The sequence below is a fragment of the Balaenoptera physalus genome (genome assembly GCF_965194825.1).
Source record: "Balaenoptera physalus genome assembly, chromosome: 2".
In the NCBI taxonomy this organism is placed as follows: Eukaryota; Metazoa; Chordata; class Mammalia; order Artiodactyla; family Balaenopteridae; genus Balaenoptera; species Balaenoptera physalus.
This window is the reverse complement of record NC_138883.1, coordinates 45,692,273-45,714,941: the sequence shown is the minus strand read 5'-3', so window position 1 is coordinate 45,714,941 and position 22,669 is coordinate 45,692,273. Positions and strand designations below refer to the sequence as shown.

The following is a 22,669-nucleotide window of genomic DNA, read 5'->3' as shown; positions in this document are numbered from 1 at the left end:
TAATATTCCATACATATATACATATTTTATATTCCATACACATATATATATTCCATACATTCATACTGTGTGGAATTTTATATGGAAAATTTAATATTATATTTTGCTTAAACTGCAGAATATTCATAAGCTCTCAGTAGTATACTTAGCTTTAAGGTTATACATTTGAAACGAGAGGCAAGGCACAGTACATTTTTTATTCTGCATTGGTTAATGTACAGAATATCCCCACTTCACTTGAGAAACAGTATCATTTCTAAAACACACTTTGATGAACACTGAATATTGAAACATTATACAGTTGTCCCATGGATTCTGAGGGTGATTGGTCCTAGGACCCCTGGTGGATATCAAAATTCGTGGATGCTCAAGTACCTTATATAAAATGGTATGGATATGAAGGACCAACTGTACTTATATCATAGAGGTGTTTTCTGATTAAATGAGATAATGTATACAAAACAGTTAACATAGAGTCTGGATTATACGTTGTAAACGCAATAAATGGTGGCTATTAACCAACTTCAGAAAACACTGAAAATGGAGATCATATTCATCTATTGTCATGAGAAAAGTGCAGATGATTAACATGGATTTAATTATTAAATGTTTAAGCAATATCAACTGCAAGATCCTTTGGTGGATACTAGGGTATAATCCTTATTCTCCAGCAGTTTAGAATCTAGTAGGGTGTATTAAATACACATATGCAAGATGTGCATGGAGTAAAATAAGGGCCATAAGGGAAGAGGAATCAATTATTGATTCATCGAAATAATCAAGAGGTTTTGAGGACAGTGTTTGAGATGAACCTGAGAGGATGGATTGAACTTTGAGTCAAATATTGACATAAAGAAGGTTCAAGTGATCATGATACATTGAGCTAATATTGATCAGATATTAAATAAGACATATGGTTTAATTCCAGTATGTACAATATGACCCCCTCCAACTTTGATCAAAATTATCTATACAGATAAAAGTCTAGGTGGAGGTGTTACGTGGTTATTTCTTGGTGGTGAGATCATAGGAAATATTTATTTTATTTAATTTTTTGATATTAAAGTTTTATAATATATATTTTAAGAGTAGTTATAGGGCTTCCCTGGTGGCGCAGTGGTTACAAATCCGCCTGCCAATGCAGGGGACATGGGTTTGAGCCCTGGTCCGGGAAGATCCCATATGCCACGGAGCAACTAAGCCTGTGCGCCACAACTACTGAGCCTGTGCTCTAGAGCCCGTGGGCCACAACTACTGAGCCCACGCACCTAGAGCCAGTGCTCTGCAACAAGAGAAGCCACCGCAACGAGAAGCCTGCACACGCAACGAAGAGTAGCCCCTGCTCACTGCATATAGAGAAGGTCCACGCACAGCAATGAAGACCCAATGCAGCCAAAAATAAATAAATAAGTAAATTAAAAAAAAAAAAGAGTAGTTTTATAACTGGACCAAACTACTTTTTTAAAGGGCTGGCTAAAATCAAAGCTGCAGATTTAAATGAAACTTGGTACAACCTTTTAAAATGCATTTTGGCAGTTTGTATTAGTAACTATAAAAGTGGTGATACTCTTTCAACTAGAAATTTCATTTCTTGGTATTTATCTTTAAAAATTTACATTCATGAGAATGTCCTATGGTTTCTTTATAACGGCATAAAGGGAAGGAAATAAGTAAGTCCAAGAATAAAGAATTTGGTAAATTTTGTATGTCCGCTTAATATAATTTTATGCAGCTGTTAAAGTGTTTATGAAGCTTATGTAGAAATAGGAGAAATAGTTATGGAAGAAAAAAAGCCCCCCCAAAACCAAAAAAACCCAAAACCCACCAGGATCCAAAATTTTGTGTACACTATGATCACAACATTGTAAAATACATATGCATGAGACAAAAGGTCTAAAAGAAAATAAGCTGAATGCTGAGTGGCTGTGTTAGGGTGAAGGATTTTTTTTTCTTTATTGTTCTCATGTTTTATGATGTGGTTAAAATTATTTTTACAGTGAAAGCAATTAGCATTTTAAAGGCTGAGTGTAAAAGGGTCCTCACTGGCACTCTGATTTGAAAGTATTAAGTAAAATACTAAAAACTTCGTATAGTCATCATTTACAATCTCTTAAACTTCTAAAGATCACATTTTGAGACTGTCAACCTCAAAGTTTATCAGCTTGCTGGTAGATATTCCTGCCATGATTTGCATAGAAAAGAATAACATAAAGGACTCTTTTAACCCCTTCATTTTACAAATGAGAACTCTGAAGCCCAGCCTCCCCAGACAGTAGCAGAAGCAAAATTTGAACTCAAGTCTACTAGGTTATCTAACAGTAATCTAACACCATTTATAGCTCCACATCCACCCATGAGTATTAGTAGACTTGTCATGTCTATTGGCTGTTGAACACTGGCGTTACTACCATTCTGGCTAGCCTGAGGGGTTGATTCCTTTCTCTGCAGGTCTTGCTCAAGTTTTCACTCTTCACCACTTGGGGGCCCGAAGATGCCTCACCCGGTTCTCCCTTTTTAAGTCCCCTACTCTTCGCACCCCCAGCGTCCGAAGTGCCGCAGAATCCCGGCAGGGGCGCTGCGACTCCCTGGCTCCGCGGCCCCTCCCCTGGCCAACCGTCGATTGGGCCGGCGCGTGACGTCACGCCGTTTTAGCCAAACAAATGGGTTTCGGGGCGAGCGTTGGGCTCCGCCGCGCCGCGCTGGGCGCTCGGTCCGCCTCAGCGGTGGGGAGCGAGTCAGGCCAACCGCCGCCGCCGCTGTATCGCGGTGTGCAGCCCCGGGCCAGGCCCCGGCCGGGGCAGGAGCGCAGGTGGGTCTGGGCCGGGGTGGGGCGTGGCGCGAGAGCGGCGCGGTCGGGGTCTGGCGGCGGCCACCGTGGCCGCTCCCCGCCCCCTCCCGCCGGCCGCCTGCGCTCTCGGGGCGCCGGGCGGGTGGGGGCGGGGGCGCCGCCCGCCGGTCCGGGGCTCGGTCTGGGGCAGGGACCCGGCGGCCCGCACCTCGTCCGGGGGGCGTCCTCTGCCCGCACACGGGCCGGGCGCTGAGCGCCCCCGCGGGGCACGGAGGGTCGGGCGGGCCGGCGGGCGGGAGTGGGGTCCCGGGTCAGGGCTGAAGCGGAGGAGATCCGGGATAGGCCGTGGGGAGGCTCCAGGTCGGCTCTCCCACCCCCGGGACCGGCGGCCGGTGAGGAAGTCGGGCCCTGGGTGGGGGTAGCCTCGCCCGGTCGCACCCGCCGGGGCTCGACCGCTCCGTCCTTCCCCGTCTCAGCGCAGGTGAGCCGGCGCCTGTCCTTAACCTTCTTCGGGGACCTGGCAGGACCGAGGCTCGGAAGCTTCTCTAGCCTCCGGGCTGGCGCAAGTCGACTGCGGTTCCGCCCCAGTCCCGATGAAGTCATAGTGCTGTGGTTCAGTGTGTCTGTGACGTCAGGGGTTTCCAAGAGATGGGCTGTGATGTCACTGCAGACCCCGGCGGGGAGCTTGACACGCGGAAGGGCCGGGAGGACCCGGAGGGGAGAAAAAGGAAGTTAAAGCTTCTGTCAACGCCTAGCATAGCAGAGATTTTGAATCGAAAGTTGTTCGATATCAGCATTTTACAATTTTAACGTAATAGTTAAGTTCTTTAACTTCCATTTCGAACATTGTTAGTACAGTTCAATAAGACCCATTTGATTTAGGAAAATCTCAATCAGGAGGGATTTTTTTTGTGGGGGGGGTGGATGGGTGGGTGTTTAATGTAAATGCATTTCAGAAAGCTAAACTCATAGTTTGATGGCTTGTGATTGGAATTGCTGGAAAAAATAGAACCAATTCGAGTGCTGATAATTATTTGCCTTACTCTTTTTTGCTAGACAATTTTGAAATCATTTATCTGCCTATTTGCTTTTTTTGTTAGTGGTCTGGAAGAGAGAGAGGGGATTTTAAGTCAACTTTTTCTTTTGTAAAGAGGGGAGGAGGAGTTCTGAATTAATCCAACATTCTTCTTAAATAATAATTACCTGGGGATTTAATTTATCCAGGTTGTCCCTGTCCGTGGATAATTGAGGGTTTCCTACGGTTATAGCTCAACAACAAGGATTTTCCTTGTTTTCTTACTAAGACTGGGCTGTAACAGTATAATAACATATACCAGGACTGCTTGCCTGGACAAGTAACTAATATTTCGTCTGTAATGCTTTCAAATATGAAACTACAGAATTTTAAAAAATGCCCTGCCTATGAATATTGCTTTTCTTCCAAAAGAGATCAGGCCAGAAGAGAAGCTAGTCACCTGCCATTAATGACTCTCTTCAGGTATTGCAGCATATCAGTACTTTTGCTCATCATTTCTTCCTCTGTATAAAATCATTTAAATAGGATCTAGTTTGAGAGGTAGATGGCTTAAAATTGAAGCATAATTACAGTTTAGTGTCTTCAGCAGGAAGCTTGGATAGGAGTCCTCAGCCTGTCCCCACTGACCTTGACTTGTAATGTTAGGGGTTTTTTGTTGTTAGTACTGCTTTCTCTCATTTGCTCTTTAAAGGTTATTGATAAGGTATTGTCTGTCTAGATTCTGCATCAACATGCTGGTGGAAGTCATGCTCTGTTACTACATTTTTTGTAGAAAATGAAAGCAAAAATTTACCCTTGTTAATTACCATTAGATTTGACTGGAAGTTTACAAAACAAGGTGTTCTTGGTGAATCTCATTTTAATGCTCACTGTACTTTGGAAATTCTGTAGCATTGTGTGCAGTCCTTGAAAATTATTTTATGTATATATTTATTTAAAGAAATTAGGAATCGTGTGGTGACAGTGTTAAGGCTCTAAAGACAAAATTTGGGTTTTTGGATCCTCAAGACTGATAAGTACCAAATTAACATGAAATTGCTGATTTTGAGGGTGTTAATCAACCTACTCTTTAAAGTGAAAGGATCATGACAAGATATTATGTAATGAAGTTGAAGGAGGTACAGAAAGGACACTTGCATGTGTCTTTTCCAGGGAGCCTTTCTGGGGGAGGCTACGTGGATCTGTGTAAATTAAATGTACTAGGGTATATGGTGAAAGTCAAACTGCATGTGAGTTGAAAGACATATAAATGCTGATAATAAAATAGCTTCTCCTTGGCAGTACATTTTTTCCTCCTCTGTGGTGTTTAGCAGTTATGATTTTTTGCTATGAAAAATGAGTTGATAGGGGCTTCCCTAGTGGCGCAGTGGTTGAGAATCCACCTGCCAATGTAGGGGACACGGATTTGATCTCTGGTCTGGGAAGATCCCATATGCCGTGGAGCGACTAAGCCCGTGCACCACAACTGCTGAGCCCGTGTGCCACAACTGCTGAAGCCCACGTGCCTAGAACCCGTGCTCCACAACGAGAGAAGAGAGAAGCCACCGCAGTGAGAAGCCCTCGCACTGCATCGAAGAGTAGCTCCCGCTTGCCGCAACTAGAGAAAGCCCACGCGCAGCAACGAAGACCCGACACAGCCAAAACATAAATAAATAAAATAAATAATTTATTTAAAAAAAATGAGTTGATAGGTGGAGAATAAATGTCTTCATGTATTCTGATATGACCTAGGAACAATGACAGGTGTAAAAAAACCAGCTTCTTTGTTTAGTTGTATAACCGTTTAACCAGCCGTAACACATAACACTCTGAAACATTTTTACAGTTTGTTTCTACTTTTGGCAGGTTATTTTTCACCCAGGCCTAGCAGTTTTGGGTCTAGGAAGCAGCTTTTACTTCTTATAAATGGAAATTTATTTGAGATCGGTATTATTTTGAAATATTTTGTCATTTTATCCAGTTACAGCATTTAAGGGACTATATCAGCCAGTCATTAGTGATACAGCATCTTTCTGACAGATAAAAGCAAATGTGAACAATGAAAGTGCTGTATTTTAGAAATTCTTTAGGATATGTTTATTGGATCAATTCTATTAACATAACATCTAGAATTTAAATTCTTGTACAAATTTTCTACTTTATTTTCTAATAAATTTATGCTCAGCCAGTTTAATTTGCACAGTTTTGATACTCTAGTAAACCTTAATCTTGTTTTCATATTTGTTGGGGAGAGAACGTACTAATGGTTAGAAACATCATTCAGTGTTATCTTCCAAAATTTGCAGCTGTTTAGAACCAGATACTTGAGAGAAGCTACTATGGTAGAATGAATGCCTTCCTTGTTAGGTCATGTGTGACAAAGGCAAAATTCAGCAAGTGCATAATCTGCAGTCCTTTGGAAGCTACAGTAACAAAAAGCAAATTAACTCCCAAGTGCATTTAGGTCATTGGAAATTGAATTCATATCAATTCTTACTGTTGCATAATTTATCTTTCCCCCTGTAGTTCATGTTTATGGCACTTTGAAGGTGATGAACATACTGTATTATCTGGGAAAAGCATTAATAATTTAAATGTAGGTGTTTCTTAACGTCAGTTGAAAGAGTTTATCAACCTTCCGTTTCCAGCTCTGTCTTCTGGTTTGCTCTCCACAGAAGAGGCTCCAGATCTTCCCTTTTTAAATGTTCAACTCCAGAAACTTAGCACACACGTTTTCAACCCTCAGCACAATGTAGATTTAAATGTGAAACTAAGCTCTATTTATGTGTGTATTATATTATTATCAGGCATGGGTTTTATTCATCTAACAAACATGTTTTGAGTACCTCTCTGCCTGGTCCTCAGCCAGGGACTGTGTGACCGTTGTTTTAACATTCCCTTGCTGTGGGGGCCATGGGTCTGAAGGGCAAGAATTGGACCAAGAGGATGAACCATTTAATGTTATGCAGATTGGCCAGAGGTTTTGTTTAAAGGTCAGTTAAGGAGGTATTAGAAGCTCAGGTAAAAAGAATAGGGAACAGATTATCATAGCCCAAGACAGACAAAGGGGTCAGGCTCCACAGGTTTGGATTGTGCTAGAATGAAGGGAGCTTAGTGAGTGAGCATTTTCTTTCAGGCTTTCAGGCAAGAGCAAGCACTCAAGGCCAGAACTAGTCTGTATAGGCAGTCTAAGACTAGAGGTAGAGAGAAGAGGAACAATCCAGACATCCCTCTCTCAGAGGCATGTATATATACCTTCCTTTTCTTCTCTAAGGTCAATCCTTTAATTGACAAACTTCTGAAATAATGTGAGCCTCACATTATTTCCACTCTGCTTTTTTCCCCTAACATTTTATCATGAAAATTTCAATCACAGAAAAGTTGCAAGAACTGTGTATACATTGAATATGAATATCTAAATATCCACAATGTAGATTCTGTAATTCTTATTTTGCTCTATTTGCTTATCTATTTATCCATTCATTCTACCCTCTATGTATTTATCAATGCATCTTATATTTTGGTTGTATTTCAAAGTAAGTATACTTTACCAGTAAATACTTTTGCATGCCTATCATGAACTATTTGTTTACTTATTAAATAAGTAAACAAATAGTTTAACTTGTCCCTTAGTTTGGACAAGTTCATACATCTATTTAACCCATAACTCTGTCAAGATACAGAACATTACCATTTCTATGGAAGGTTTCTTTGTTCACCTTCCAAGTCAATTTAATTAAATTTTTAATCTCCTGCAATCTTACTTCCACCCTTTTGAAACTACCTGTTGAAAGGGCCTAGCTGTTAGCAGTGCATTTGAGTGGCATTATGCTGGGTGTTCAGAATATAAAGAAATGAAGAACATAGCCCCTGCTCTCTTTAAGCTTATAATTTAGTTTGGATTTTAATTAGGTGTCTGATAAATAAATGTTACATGAATTCAGAGGAGGCAACTGGGACTGCCAGACAAAGTTTCCTAGGTGTGGGCCTTGGATTGGACGTTTATTTTGGGATCTGGAGAAGAGGTTTTATTTATTTATTTATTTATTTAAAAAAGACTGATTAACAGTATGGTATTAAAAAAAACAAAGAAAAAGAAAAAGTTATGGTGTGAAGCTGCAGCAGCAGACAAGGGACCCAATTATAGAGGGAGTTTGAGCATTATTTTTTACCCAGGACAATCTTTGAGAAAGGAAATAATGTGAAAAACGGATCTTTTAGTTAAATTCTTAGCCTATTTGTCATCTTTGGTATTTAGTTGTACAGAAGACACCTTCATTTTTTGAATTCTCTCCTCTCGGTTCTTTGCCTATCTCTGATTTCTTCTGATTTATCAGCTTGGCTGGCAATTCTTTCTCTTCCAGATCCAAACTATCTAAAGCTCTGTTCTCTTTTTTTTTTTTTTAATTATAGTTGCTGTACAATATTATATGTTAACAGGTGTACAATATAGTAATTCACAATTTTTAAAGGTTATAGTCCATTTATAGTTATTATAAAATATTGGCTATATTCCCCACATTGTACAATATATCCTTGTAGCTCATTTTATACCTAATAGTTTACACCTCTTACTCCCCCACCCCCAGTTGGTAGCCACTAGTTTGTTCTCTATATCTTGAGTCTGTCTAAGCTCTGTTCTTGACTCTTTGTTGTGCTCCTTGTAATCTGGCCCTTAGCTCTTAGGGCTTCTCAATTATAATGCTTTCCAGGTCAAGCCTATATCTGTATCCATAAGCTGTTAACTCTTGTTAGGTTTCTAACTGCCAATAGGATACTATTTTTTTTTTTGAATTTTTGAAATTTATTTATTATACAGCAGGTTCTTAATTAGTTATTCATTTTATACATATTAGTGTATATATGTCAATCCCAATCTCCAAGTTCATCACACGAATGCTGCTTTTTTTTACATCCATGTTTACTTTGTATTTATTTTTCAAGAATCTGTAGCAAGAGCATTTGCTCTAAGTGGTTGTAGCAAATGGGATTTATTAAGAAAGAGGTAAATGTTGAGTAGGCTGAATGAACAGATTAGACTGAACTTCTAGAACAAACACCACAGAGACACTGTAGAACTTGCCTGATAAGGGAGCTACTGCCATTACGGACCACCATATGTGGCAGAAATTTTAACTTCCTTGGGCAGTAACATCATTGCATGTTACTTTCTGCTCTCTATATCTTAAGTGGTCTGCTTGGACACACTTAGATCTTAGGTGAAACCTTTGCTTCAAAGGCATCTGGAAAATGTAGTTTTTAGCTATGCAGCTTCTGTAAAATAGGAAGTCCATGTGAGAGTAGATTGGAGTGAGTATTGAGTGAGACTTCAGCACACTTAGTTTGTGAAAAACTAAACTCATTTTCCCCAGATTCCCTAATGGTGGTAAAGTGAATCCTTTTGTAATTTTGCTGTTGCTATGCCAAGAAATGGGTATTGCTCTGGTTTCCTGAGATAGAAACTATTGCAATCAGCTGTACCATTTAGATGTTGAGTGTAGTGAGTATAACAGAGACCCGAATCGAATTTACTGGCTTGTAGTACTAAAAAGACCAAAGATGAAGCTTGATCCACTTGTACTTAGGTGGTCAGAATCTCATCTTCTTCTTATTTCCTTTATTTAATAAGCTCTGCTTCCATGGTGTTGTCCCTTTGTGGTTACAGTGTGTTTGTCAGCACCTCAAGCTCTACATCCTTATGCCATCAAATCCAAAGGTGGGGAAGGAGAGTGCTTCTATAGAAGCTGTAGGGCAGGGCTCTTGACAGTTTTTGCTCCATAGACACCTTTGGCAGTCTGAAGCCTATAGGACCCGTTTTCTGAGTAGTATTTTTAAATTACATAGGATTACAAAGAAAACCAGTTACATTAAAATACAGTTATCAAAATATTTTTTTAAATTATGAGATAGTAACATGTGCTTCTGTATTAAATAATAAGATTTAGCGTGGGTCTAATAATTTCCAAGTAATGATGAACATTATCACTGTTTGGAGGTGTCTGCAACTTATGATTGTGTGATAGGAAAATATCTATGATTTCTATTACTGACAGTGGCAGATACTGTTAATATTATTGTGGTCTGACTGAATTCCCAATAGAAGGAAATGCTAAATTTCAGTTGGAGGTTACTGAAAGTAAAGATAATTTCCCCCCTCATCTGAGTTTATAGACATCCCGAATTGAGTACTTAGCCACTTAGCACTTTAACACTTCATTGTATACCATTATTTATTACTCTTTGTTTCATGTGTATTAGTCTTCTCTACTAAATTCTGAGCTTTCATATCTTATATCCCAAAATTGTAGACACATAATTGAAGGCTTAGCTTTTTCCCCTTATCTTTAAGGACATACCTGGGCTATTTAAATTTGTACCTTTAAATTAAAAAAAAAATTTTTTTTTTCTATTTTTCTGTTTAACTTAGACACCTTGTAGCAGATTCAGTTGTAGGACTTTGTGTATTAAAGTGTTCATTTGCTTCTTGAAAATTAAAAAATTTAAAAGTAATGTATTTTAAATAATTAATAATATAAAAATAGTCTATCTGAAGCTCTGAAATCACTCTTGGAACTACTGTAGGGAATTATTGATTAAGCTGGAGTTTCTGAAGATGAAATTTGAGTTTGGTAAGGAAGTCTCAAAGGACACATTTGGTCTATTGTCCAGGAACCAGGAGAGGCAAGCTTGTTTCCAAAGTAGGGCAAGAGATTTGATTTCAAGTTCAGTCATCAGAATTGTTCTCTGGAGGTTCTAGGTACTTTCTACACACCACTTCAGCCTTTGGGGATAGGTTTCTCTGGTTCAGGCTGTATTCTAGTTGAAGAGCTATACCATCATCACAGTAGTGAAGCTTATTTGGGATACTGCAAGGACTATGAAAAGGGATCCTGAAAAGTCCATAGAAGGTCTATAGCTTTATGCTTTAGGAATCCTATCTTTCATTTGACATTTTCTTTGCCTATGTTTTATTTAACATGCTATGTAGTTAGCTTGATAAAATGGTTATATACCACCATTTCTAACTTGTGGAATTTCAAGGCCTGTGTATTTATTCACCTACTGAAGAAAAGGGTAGCATGTTTTATACTCCAGGCATTATGCTCAGTGCACTAGTTAACTTCTGTCACTTTTTCTCTTAGCACTGTTTACAGATCTATGTATTCTTTGGCAAGTACCAGTCTTAAATTTAAGAATTTATTCTTTTGTCTTTTTATTGTTTATCTTAACACCTTGTGGGTTCCCCTGCCGTATGGCAGATATCATTAATAGAATTGATTATTAAAGTCCAGATAAATACTAACTTTTCTGGAAAATCCACATTTTTGTTTGTATTAGTAGGAGGTTGTATATTAAAACATAATTTTACATTCTAGTTGCATATATTTTAAGACTATATAGTATAACATATTTTTGCACTTAAAAATGACTGTATAACACATTTCTTTTTTTTTTTTTAATTAATTTATTTTTGGCTGTGTTGGGTCTTTGTTTCTGTGCAAGGGCTTTCTCCAGTTGCGGCAAGCGGGGTCCACTCTTCATCGCGGTGCGCGGGCCTCTTACTATCGCGGCCTCTCTTATTGCAGAGCACAGGCTCCAGACGCGCAGGCTCAGCAGTTGTGGCTCACGGGCCCAGTTGCTCTGCGGCATGTGGGATCCTCCCAGACCAGGGCTCGAACCCTTATCCCCTGCATTGGCAGGCAGATTCTCAACCACTGCGCCACCAGGGAAGCCCTGTATAACACATTTTTAAACTACTGATGTTTAAAAATTTCATGGCCTTGGAATTTAAGTGAAAACTTTAGCCATGTTAGTTATTGTTTTGTTTCTGAATCTAACAAATGAATTATTTCCTCTCTTCTTTATTTGATCTAGGGGCTTAGCCTCTGTATTAAAAATGTTCTCAGTTACCTAATATTTTTGTGTATATTACCAAAAAGTTACTTGATTTTTACTGTAGTTGTTACCTTGTTTTATTTTGTGAATCAACCTTGACTATCTTGTCTATACTGCTTGAATTTTTTTTTTTTTTTTTTGGCTGTGCCATGCAGCTTGAAGGATCTTTAGTTCCCTGACCAGGGATGGAACCCATGCCCCCTGCAGTGGAAACGCGGAGTTCTAATCACTGGATGGCCAGGGAATTCCCTATTCTGCTTGAATTTTAATTGTTCTATTTTAGTAGAGAATGAGGAGTTGTAAAGCCTTTTTAAAGAATTGTTCCTTTATTAAAATGTCATGGATTTTCCCTTTTTAGGAGACATGGAAAGAAGGGGACTATGCCTCTTTAAAAGATATGATTAATTTTGGAGATTAAAATTTGCTTGCCAACTCATTTGTTGAGTTACTTAAATATTATGGTTTCATTTTATTAAAGGTCTTTTCATGTGTTCCCAGTGTTTCCAGGCATTTCTTTTACCAAACACCTGTTGAGTCTTTCTCTTGTTAAATGGCTCTGATTTAGATACATGTTACCTCTTGACCACAGTTGATAGTCCAATGGAATTCTTAAGATTTTGGCTTTTTGAGTAAGTCCCTTAAGGACTGGTCTGACAATTACTGATCATTGTTTCCTATAGAATCAAGTAATAATTTGTTAGAATTGAATCTGAGTAACCCCTATCCTTGTGTTTATGCTGTTTATTTCGTATTCTTTGAGAATATTATATGAAATTAATTTGATTGGTCCATTTTTCTTTCCTCCAAATAGATAGTTCAGGAGGAGTTAGGAGGAAATTAATCTTTACCTTTTCCCTTTCCAATTTTTCAAAAACAATGAGCATAACTTCTCACCTTTCTACTTGTAAAGGAGATTAGTGTTACTGGTTTACTAAGGTAATAGCAGTACCACTTTTGAAGATTTCAATTTAATGTTTTTGGCAGATAGCAGATCTGTTTTTTCCCCCTTTGGAAAAAGTCAAGCCTTCATTAATGAACCTCAGTATAATTACTCAGTTTTTAAGAAATTTGTCATTTGTATGCTTTTAGTGTAGATATCTTATTCAAAGAAGTAAAGCTTAATTTCATTTCCATATGCATTGTCTTTGTTTCTAAACTGTTAGTGTTCAGTTCACCAAATGTTAATTCTATGCCTACTTTGAGCCTTCTACATTTGAATGTTCATTTAGTCTATGTTGCTGAAATCTTTATAGGATAATACACAGTACTGTATTGGAAAATATAGTCTTTGCCTTCAGAAGGATTTACTTTGAAGGGCTTAATGATTATTGTCTATGCCTACTTGCGTTCCAGAGGCCCCAAGAAATTTCCATAGTAGCTACTAGGAATTTCTAAAGGGTTAGAGATTTTGTTTGTGACCATCCAACCCTGTTAGAAACAATTTAATGTTTTTACTATTATCAACAAGAGCATGTAAATGATGCCTCCTTTTTCTGGGTTTATTTGTATGTATTTGTCACTTAAGAGGTTGTTGGTAATTGGGATCATCAGTAAATGGTTGGTGGCCTCTACTTAGGATCTGAATAATCCTCTTCCGGAATTAGAGCAAGAGATAGGACTTTCTTACTGAGTTACCTTTTAAAAATAAAAATCCAAAATTTTATGGATTTATAAAGTGAATATTTTTTATTTCATTCAACTTAATTATCATTACATAGAAATAAGTATGTGAAAATGGTATATAAAATATATATACTAATCATACACAAAAATACATGAATGTATAGGCCAAGGCTTGGGCAACTGACAAAATTAAATGGTCTATTTAAGAGTAGTAGATTTTCAGTAACTTTTTTTTTTTAAATAAATTTATTTATTTATTTAATTTATTTTTGGCTGCGTTGGGTGTTTGTGGCTGCGCACAGACTTTCTCTAGTTGCGGAGAGCGGGGGTTACTCTTGGTTGCGGTGCGTGGCCTTCTCATTGCGGTGGCTTCTCTTGTTGCGGAGCACGGGCTCTAGGCGCCTGGGCTTCAGTAGTTGTGGGTCACGGGCTCTAGAGCGCAGGCTCAGTAGTTGTGGCGCACGGGCTTAGTTGCTCTGCGGCATGTGGGATCTTCCCGGAACAGGGCTCGAACCCGTGTTCCCTGCATTGGCAGGCGGATTCTTAACCACTGCGCCCCCAGGGAAGTCCGAGTAACTCTTTTGTTATTCTGTTTACACCATAAAAGCTTAACAGGGTTTATATATACACGTTACAAAATAGTGTTGCGAACAGAAAACCACCTGTGGTCAATTTGATAAATTTCTCAGAAATCCTCATTTTATTTCAATTTCTAATCTGATACGGAGACTTTCACATTACTATTTGTAACTCTTCAGAATCTATACTCCTAACAAGAAAGAACCTTTTGTTTGATTCCTTCAGCTAATCAGAGAAAAGCCTTGTTGGCCTTTTTGATTTAGCTAGCTGCTTTTGTTTGTTTTTCATTAAAAGCAGATAATGAGAAATTAAAAGATATATAGTATATATTTCCAGCAGTAGAATGATCCCAGTGCTTCTCTTTTTGGTTAAAATGTTTTCTTGCCGTTTTCCTCAAAAGAAGAGTTCTCAGCACTCTCCTTCCCTTTTTACTCCTTCCAACACTTTTTATTCTTTTGTCATTTTTGTATCTAGGAGTGTCAGTAATTCAGTTCAGTGTGGGATCATCTTGAAACTAAAGTCAATGTAAGTCTTCAAATCATTAAAATCTGCATATACCAAAATTTCAAAAAAATTAAATGAAATATTTAATTTTGTTTAATAGGATTAAAGAACATTTATTTTTTAAATAGGTCATGTGTTTGCATGGTTCAAAATGTGAAAGGTGCAAAAAGTGAGATATTTTCTATTCTGTGCCTTGGGCATACTTTTCCCTCACTAGGGCAACCACTGTTACTAGTTTCTTACATAGTCTTCTGGTGTATAGTCTATTTTCCCTACCTTTAAAAACATAAATGGTAGCATAGGGCTTCCCTGGTGGTGCAGTGGTTAAGAACCCGCCTGACAATGCAGGGGACACGGGCTCGAGCCCTGGTCCGGGAAGATCCCACATGCCGCGGATCAACTAAGCCCGTGCGCCACAACTACTGAGCCTGTGCTCTAGAGACCGTGAGCCGCAGCTACTGAAGCCCACCTGCCTAGAGCCCGTGCTCCGCAACAAGAGAAGCCACCGCAATGAGAAGCCCATGCACTGCAACGAAGAGTAGCCCCCGCTCGCTACTAGAGAAAGCCCGTGAGCAGCAACAAAGACCCAACGCAGACAAAAATAATAAATAAATAAAAAATAAAAAAATTTATTAAAAAAAATAATAAATGATAGCATATTCTACGTAACGTTATCTTGCCTTTTTCACTTGATTTTTTCATTCTTTACATATTGGCATATGAAGAGTGTATTAGTGATACAAAAGCTAAACTAACAGTGGGTTAAACAATGAAGTATTTCTTTTTCTTATAAAAGTTTAGGTAAGTGTTCTAGGGCTGGTATAGCACTCATGGCATTGCTCTTTTCTCTTTCTCTCTTTTTGAGGCATAATAATTACAGTAAAATTCACAGAAACAGATGGATAGTTCGACAAGTTTTGACATTTGGATGTACCTATGTAAGCAAACGCTGCAGTCAAGATAGCCCTTTAGTCTACCCTCATTCCCCTTGTCCCCTGCCTGTCAGCCGCGCCCCCCCCCACCCCCCGCCCACCGCCCCGCAGTGATTGCCTGGATTCTTTCTGTGCTCTTACTGCTCTGCTGCATGTTGCCCTTGTCCTCATTGACCTAGCTGGATCTCCAACTACTGCAGCCCATTCTGAGCAGCAGGATGCAAGAAGGGACAAAGGTTTACATGCCAGCCTTTTTACAGGGAGGTTTCTAGAAGCTGCTACTTCAGGACACTTCCAGTCATGTTTTGTTAGCCAGAACTTAGTTCACAGCCACATCTGAATGCAAGGGAGGTTGAGAAATGGAGTCTTGCTATCTTTTCCTATTAGAAACAATGTTGTAGCGAATAATTTTCTTCATGGGTTGTCTTTTGCGATAAATTCCCAGAAGTGGAACTGCTGGGTCAAAGAGTATTTGCAGTTTGAGAGTACACCTATTTTTTCATATCCTTGCTGACAGTTTTCATATTTGCTAATCTCATTGGTAAAACATGATGACAGGGTAGCTCTAATATGCCTGATAGGCCATTTAAGTAGAAAGAGACAAAGTACTTCTGCTCTATGTATGATACCTTGAAAACATGGACTACACAGCCAGCTAATGTAATGCTAAGTTGGGTGAAGCATATAACAGCATGTTACCATTTTATTTAGGCCAGTCCTAAGAGGAGACTGATGGTTGAGGTTAGAAGAGAAACGCTTCTAGCCATAAATACTTCAGGAGTGTTTTTCAGGATTTGTGCACTTAATTAAAAAGTAGATTAGGGCATGAGGTTAAAGTGTGCTATTCTTTTTTCTTTTGGTCCTCTGTTTTCTCTTGCATACATGCCTTAATATGTAGAAATGTGTTTTCAACTGATCTTAAAATATCTGTTAACGTAATTGGGGAAAAATAAAGTAATCAATAAATATATTCCATTTGGTTCCTTTTATATGATATTTCTTGTTGTGGGTCTCTTAACTTTCTAAGCTTTTACTCTCTAGTTGCTAAGTGGGATCAGATAAATGATATAAAATATATTCTGCTAAGATTGTAATTTTTTATAGTGTAAGGGTTTGTAAAATGTGTTTTCAACTCTATAAATATAACCTTTTGGTTGGGATTTGAGGGAAAAAAATTCATAGTATTTTTCTTTGCAACTAAGTGGTATTATGAGCTATACTTACTTTTGAAGTAGTAAATAGCATAAAAGATATATAATGCATATGTTTTTCCATACCACATGATGAGGTCTTGGAGAGCAGAGACCTCTTACTTAGCTACCATGGTGCATGGCATATAGCACCTTGTACTTGGTAGATCACATTTTTTCTATAGTTGAAGTGGATCTTGGAAAAGTGTTAGAAAAATTATTAGACTCCCAGTAGCAATGTTTTGGCCTGTTGGAGGCAGGGGGAGAAGATGTTAATATAATATCATTGTTAGTACTTTTGAAATTATCAACTCTTTAGATGAAGAAACTTAAGGGACCAATATCTATGCTTTAAAGAATAGAGACTTGGAGATACTTTCAGTGTAGGTAGTATCATCCCACCTTATCTGGAGGGCAGATGTCTGTAAATCTGCCTTTTTTTCTTTTTTTGAAAAGCAGTGAAGTGAAGGCCCAATAAGCTAAATAACAGAAAAAAAACATATTTCTTACACTTCAGAACTTTGTAGTCAACCTCAGTCCCCTTGCTGAGGTCTTTATAGTTTAGAATAGAAAGTGGTGCATATCATGTTCTCTTCTGTGTCCTTAGCTAAACATTTGTTGAATGAATTAATATAATTTTTTTTTTTTTTTGGTTTTGCTAGCACAGGTTTTTCTTGGGAGAAGGTGATATTATTAAGAGACAACATTTTTGCTTATTTGTTAGATCGTGGTGATGGTGCTTGCCTTAGGCTGTTACCTGTGCCTAGATAAATCTTCATGCCTAACTTCCTTACCTCTTCCAAATCTCTTCTTAAGTAGCACCTTCTCAAGGAAGCCTACGCTGACCACCCTGTTTAAAATGGCAACCACCACTCTCCTCCTGCACTTCCAAGTTCCCTTACCCTAGTCTGTTTTTCCCCCATAATAGTTACCTCCTTGAAACATATACTATAAAATTTACTTATTATGATTATTTATTGTCTTTCTCACCACCAAATGTTAGTTTCTTGAGGGCTTTGATCGTTTGTTCACTGTATTCCAAGAGACTCATAGATGCTCAACAAACGTTTGTTGAATGAATGAAGGTCAGAAAGAAAGTAATGTGAGAAAGCTAGCTATAAAATAATTTATATTAAAAATTTATATTTAAAAGTACTTCCATTGTTTAAAAAGTTTTGCTTTTGCCTACCACTGTGTTCCATAATGATACCAAGGTAAACAAACCTGTGCAAAGTTTAAGGACTCTGTCCTCTTGGTAGAAAAGTGACTGAGTTTGGCTTGCTGAAATGCATCATCTGCTTCATGCTTCCAGCATCTTTGTAGTGAAGTTCCTTTCCATAGCCTTCAGTGGTGGTTTAATTAATAAGAAAGAGTCTCTGTGTTCCACGGTGTGCAGATGGAACATCTCTTTCCTACTGGAGGTGGCTTTCCATGAAGTAAGTAGTGACAATATTAATAGCTGTCTTCTTCCCTTTCTTTTTTTTTTAGAGGTTTCCCAAAGTAGACTGTAGATAGCTGAATTTTTGGTACATCTTTTATTTATTTATTTATTTTTGGCTGTGTTGGGTCTTCGTTTCTGTGCTTGGGCTTCCTCTGGTTGCGGCGAGCGGGGGCCACTCTTCATCGCGGTGCGTGGGCCTCTCACTATAGCGGCCTCTCTTGTTGCGGAGCACAGGCTCCAGACGCGCAGGCTCAGTAGTTGTGGCTCACGGGCCCAGTTGCTCCGCGGCATGTGGGATCTTCCCAGACCAGGGCTCGAACCCGTGTCCCCTGCATTGGCAGGTGGATTCTTAACCACTGCGCCACCAGGGAAGCCCTCTTTATTTCTTTTTGACTAGGTCTTATGCCAAACATTTTATGTGTATTTTTATTTATTTATTTATTTTTTATTTTTTTTAATGTGTATTTTAAAAAAAATCTTGGTAACAACTGTATGAGGAAAGTATTTGTGTCCCTTTATTCTTGCAGAAAACTGAGTCTTAACCTGCTGTATAAAAAAATAAATAAAATAAAATTCAAAAATTCCAAAAAAGAAAACTGAGGCTTAGAGGTTAAGCAGCTTGCCTAGGCAGTGTGTTGGAGCTGGATTTCAAACCCACGCAGTCTGACTATAGAGGAACTTCACTACACAAAAAGCCTTCCTAGTGAAGAGCACCTAGGAGTGAAAAAGAAATTAGCAACACCTTAGTGAAACTAACTTCACAGAGATCTTTTATTTGCTCCAGCTTCTCAAGAGTTAAGTAGATTGACTGAGACCACTGTGATTGAAGCAGTAATGTTAGGTTAAAGTTAACCAATGCTAATTTAAATAAAGTGTATTTTAAATAAAAACAGAGATAGCTCCTAACCAGATCCTATTTTACTTAGACTTATAGTTTAGCCCAAGAACATTTTAGCTGATCTCTGGGGCAGAATTTGTATGCTCTTCCTTCATTTCCCCTAAAAATTAGATTCAGCAGGAGGGCAAAAGTTATAATGTGGCTGTATAGGAAGTATAATTTAGTGGAGGAGTAGAGGGGTAGACAGTGGGTAGGCTTTGCTGTTCTGGATTTTTAAGGAAAAACTTCCCTGTAATTTGTATAAAATTATACTAAATGGAAATAGTCATGCACTACCTACCATACAAAATAATTTGTAATTTCAAATTTTGATTAAAAATTCTGATTCTTTAATGTGAATTACTTTTTGAACCTTAATTAACTGTTTGTCTATTTTTTTTTCTTGTAAGATGGCATATTTTATTCCCTTTGCCATAAGAATATTTCTTCTTTGTTCCCATAAATTAATTTTAATTTCACTTTTAAAACACTAGTGATTTAAGGGTAACCTAGAATCTGTAATTGCAGGAAATTATGCTTAAGGGTACATATTTATATGCTGAAGCCAGTAATGTGCTTTCCATAGAAGTTGTAGGACACTATTGTGTACATAGCTAGTAGAATCATTTTATTGAACAAAACCTCTCCAAAGCAAGACGTGACATACTTTTTTGGAGATACATTAAGACTGTTTTCTGGCTTGAGATGATCACTGGTGAGAGAGTTTCCCTTTTAGGTTTCCAGAACTATGATGAGAGCATTATACTTAATTAGGTACTTTTCTTGATGCTACCATTCAATTTTAGTGGGATGAAAGTACTGAAAAGATTTTTTTCTTGTACACTTCTTTTTTTCCCCTTTAAAGGAGCCAAGAAAGGCTTCTTTCTCAAATGCATGATGGTGGGGGGAAAATGTAATGGTTCAGAAGAGTTTATGGTGAAAACAGTAATCCTCTTGTCCTATGCCTCCCCAGTTCCTTTCCTGAGGGAACTACTTCAATTGTTTCTCTATTTGATTCTTTTAGTGATAATCCCCCATATTAATGTGCTTTTACTTCCATTTCTTTTTAAAAATTAATTAATTAATTAATTAATTTTGGCTGCGTTTGGTCTTCGTTGCTGCTCATGGGCTTTCTCTAGTTGTGGTGAGCAGGGGCTACTCTTCATTGTGGTGTGCAGGCTTCTCATTGCGGTGGCTTCTCTTGTTGCGGAGCACGGGCTCTAGGCGCATGGGCTTCAGTAGTTATGGCACGCAGGCTTCAGTAGTTGTGGCGCACGGGCTTAGTTGCTCTGCGGCATGTGGGATCTTCCCGGCCCAGGGCTCGAACCCGTGTCCCCCGCATTGGCAGGCGGATTCTTAACCACTGCGCCACCATGGAAGCCCTACTTCCATTTCTTGATTTGTCAATTTTAAGCATTATCTATTGACTTTCTGGAGTGATAGTTAAGATTTAGCTCCCATTTACCACCTGTCAAGAATTACAAAGGGAACTTCCCTGGTGGCGCAGTGGTTAAGAATTTGCCTGCCAGTGCAGGAGACATGGGTTCGAGCCCTGGTCCGGGAAGATCCCACATGCCGCGGAGCAGCTAAGCCCGTGTGCCACAACTACTGAACCTGTACTCTAGAGCCCGCGTGCCACAACTACTGAAGCCTGTGCAGCTAGAGCCTGTGCTCCCAACAAGAGAAGCCACCACAATGAGAATCCTGTGCACCACAACGAAGAGTAGCCCCCACTCGCCACAACCAGGGAAAAGCCCGTGTGCAGCAACGAAGACCCAATGCAGACAAAAAAAAATTAAATAAATAAAAAAATAAAATAAAATAAATAAATTAAAAAAAAAAAGAATCCACCCACCAATGCAGGGGACACGGGTTCGATTCCTGGTCCAGGAAGATCCCACATGCTGCAGAACAACTAAGCCCTGTGCCACAACTACTGAGCTCATGCGCCACAACTACTCAGCCTGTGCTCTAGGGCACAGCTACTGAGCCTGTGTGCTGCAACTACTGAAGCCCGCGCCTGGAGCCCGTGCTCCACAAAAAGAGAAGCCACTGTGATGAGAAGCCTGCACACCGCAGCGAAGAGTAGCTCCTACTCGCCACAACTAGAGAAAGCCCGCACGCAGCAACAAAGACCAAACGCAGCCAAAAAAAAAGGAATTAGAAAGGATCTGAGAGTTTACTCTACATGAAGCTAACAAATTAGCCTGCCACAGTTTCATGGATGCTGGTGGAAGGTAAAGACTCCTATTCTGGTAGGAGGCAGAGTCAGAGATGAAGTAGAGTTTATTACTCACAGCAATAGCCGTAGCTAGGGTATCAACATTCATTTGTGCCAGTGTCCTGAGCCACAGTTCCCACAGGGCACTGAGGGGAGGGCCAGATAACACCTGTTCACATAATGAGTTTTGTTACTGGAGAAAAACTCTGAGTTTAGGGATTGCAAATATTTTATAATGGGCAGTAAGCATGCCTGCTCTTTGCTCCAGAGGGAGACAGTAGTATGCTGGCTCTTTGCTCTGGAGGAAGAGTTTCTGTCTTCTAAGGTGGTTTGATATATGAACATCCTTGAGATTATATTCCAGAGCAAAGAGCAGTCAGCGCCTCGCTTGCAAGACATAGAGACCCATGAAGAATTATATCCCAACACCACTACCCCATTCCCTACCTTCTTTTTGAAATAGTTATATATCATCATTTTTAGCTCTGGTCACCTTAGTAAATACTATATGTTTATTTTTATATCATTAACAATAGGTGGTGTCTTTTGACTTCTGGCTTTGAAAGAGGAGTGTTTTGGTTAGGGATCCTTATAAGTGTTAGAAAACCAGTTCAGTTAGAACTTAAGTGAGAAAGGAAATTGGTTTCCAGAACTGAGAGTCCAGGGGGATAGAATAGGATTGGATCCATGTGCTCAAATGTTACTTTGAAGAACTGGTCTCTCACTGTATCTGTGTGCCTTCCTCCTTTGGCTTTATTTTCAGTAACCTCCTACTTCACCTCTCTCCCCCACCAGTACTGATTCTCGGCTCTGTCCTTATTTCTGAACAAGTTGCTATGGCAAGGTGGAGAGAATAGATTAGTTAGAGCCTGGTCACATGCCCAGATGGAGATGGGTGTGGAGTCCGCCCCATTTAAAGCACATGTGTTGGGGTGGGGAGAAGGTAGTTCTACAAAGATAAAACAGGGTGCCACGACCTCTCCACATCAGAGTTCTCTGTTGTATGTTTTTGGAGGGGGGTGTTGTTAGCTTTTATAACTGACCTTAATTTTTTCATTTTCTATAAGGTAGAATGAAATTTCTGGTATCTCCCTTTTTCATAGTTACCCCTCTCTTGATGTCCTGTATCTTCTGCTCCAATCTGTTTTATTTAGAACTGCTGCTCAGTGAACATCCTGTGACTTGCCTTCATTGTGCTCATTTCGCATAGAGTCGTCTTTCTTGGTTTATTGCCTTGTTTTGCTGGGGTACATACTAAGGTAAGATATGTGGGAGGTAAATATTGAGTAATTCCTTGTCTGAAAATGTTTTTATTTTATTCTTAAAATGGAATGTTAGTGTGGATGGGAGTAGAATTCTAGGTTGAACATAATTTTCTGTCAGAACTTCAAAGGCATTGCTTCATGATTCACTAGTATTCTTCAATATTGATAAGTCTTAGGCCAGTTTGATTCTTTTTTTAAAAATTTATTTTATTGAAATATGGTTGATTTACAGTGTTGTGTTCATTTCTGCTGTACAGCAAAGTGATTCAGTTATACCTATCTGTACATTCTTTTTCATATTCTTTTCCATTATGGTTTATCCAAGGGTATTGAATATA

General features: G+C 38.9%; 2 protein-coding genes and 1 long non-coding RNA gene across 21 annotated transcripts in view; 2 read left to right on the top strand and 1 right to left on the bottom strand.

Annotated features, from left to right (window-relative positions):
• The window catches only part of ATG14 (autophagy related 14), a gene marked incomplete at its 3' end in the record, with an annotated part of 271,275 nt that overhangs the window by 133,011 nt on the left and 115,595 nt on the right, over window positions 1–22,669 (bottom strand). The gene's annotated exons all lie outside the window — the stretch shown is intronic.
• The window catches only part of LOC309655392, a 225,163-nt gene that overhangs the window by 121,739 nt on the left and 80,755 nt on the right, over window positions 1–22,669 (top strand). The gene's annotated exons all lie outside the window — the stretch shown is intronic.
• Window positions 1,170–22,669, top strand: part of FBXO34 (F-box protein 34) — a 111,295-nt gene continuing 89,795 nt past the window's right edge. For 11 of the 18 annotated variants that reach the window (XR_014260766.1, XR_014260767.1, XR_014260769.1 and 8 more), the window contains exons 1-2: window positions 2,671–2,809; window positions 22,221–22,325. Coding sequence is in view for 1 of the 18 variants with exons in the window: in XM_082450384.1 (XP_082306510.1) it covers window positions 2,661–2,809 (149 nt within the window). In the remaining 17 variants the exon portion in view is untranslated. Of the gene's footprint in view, window positions 2,810–22,220; window positions 22,326–22,669 lie in introns of all 18 variants that reach the window. The other 7 variants (XM_082450384.1, XM_082450385.1, XM_082450391.1 and 4 more) reach the window with 7 other exon arrangements.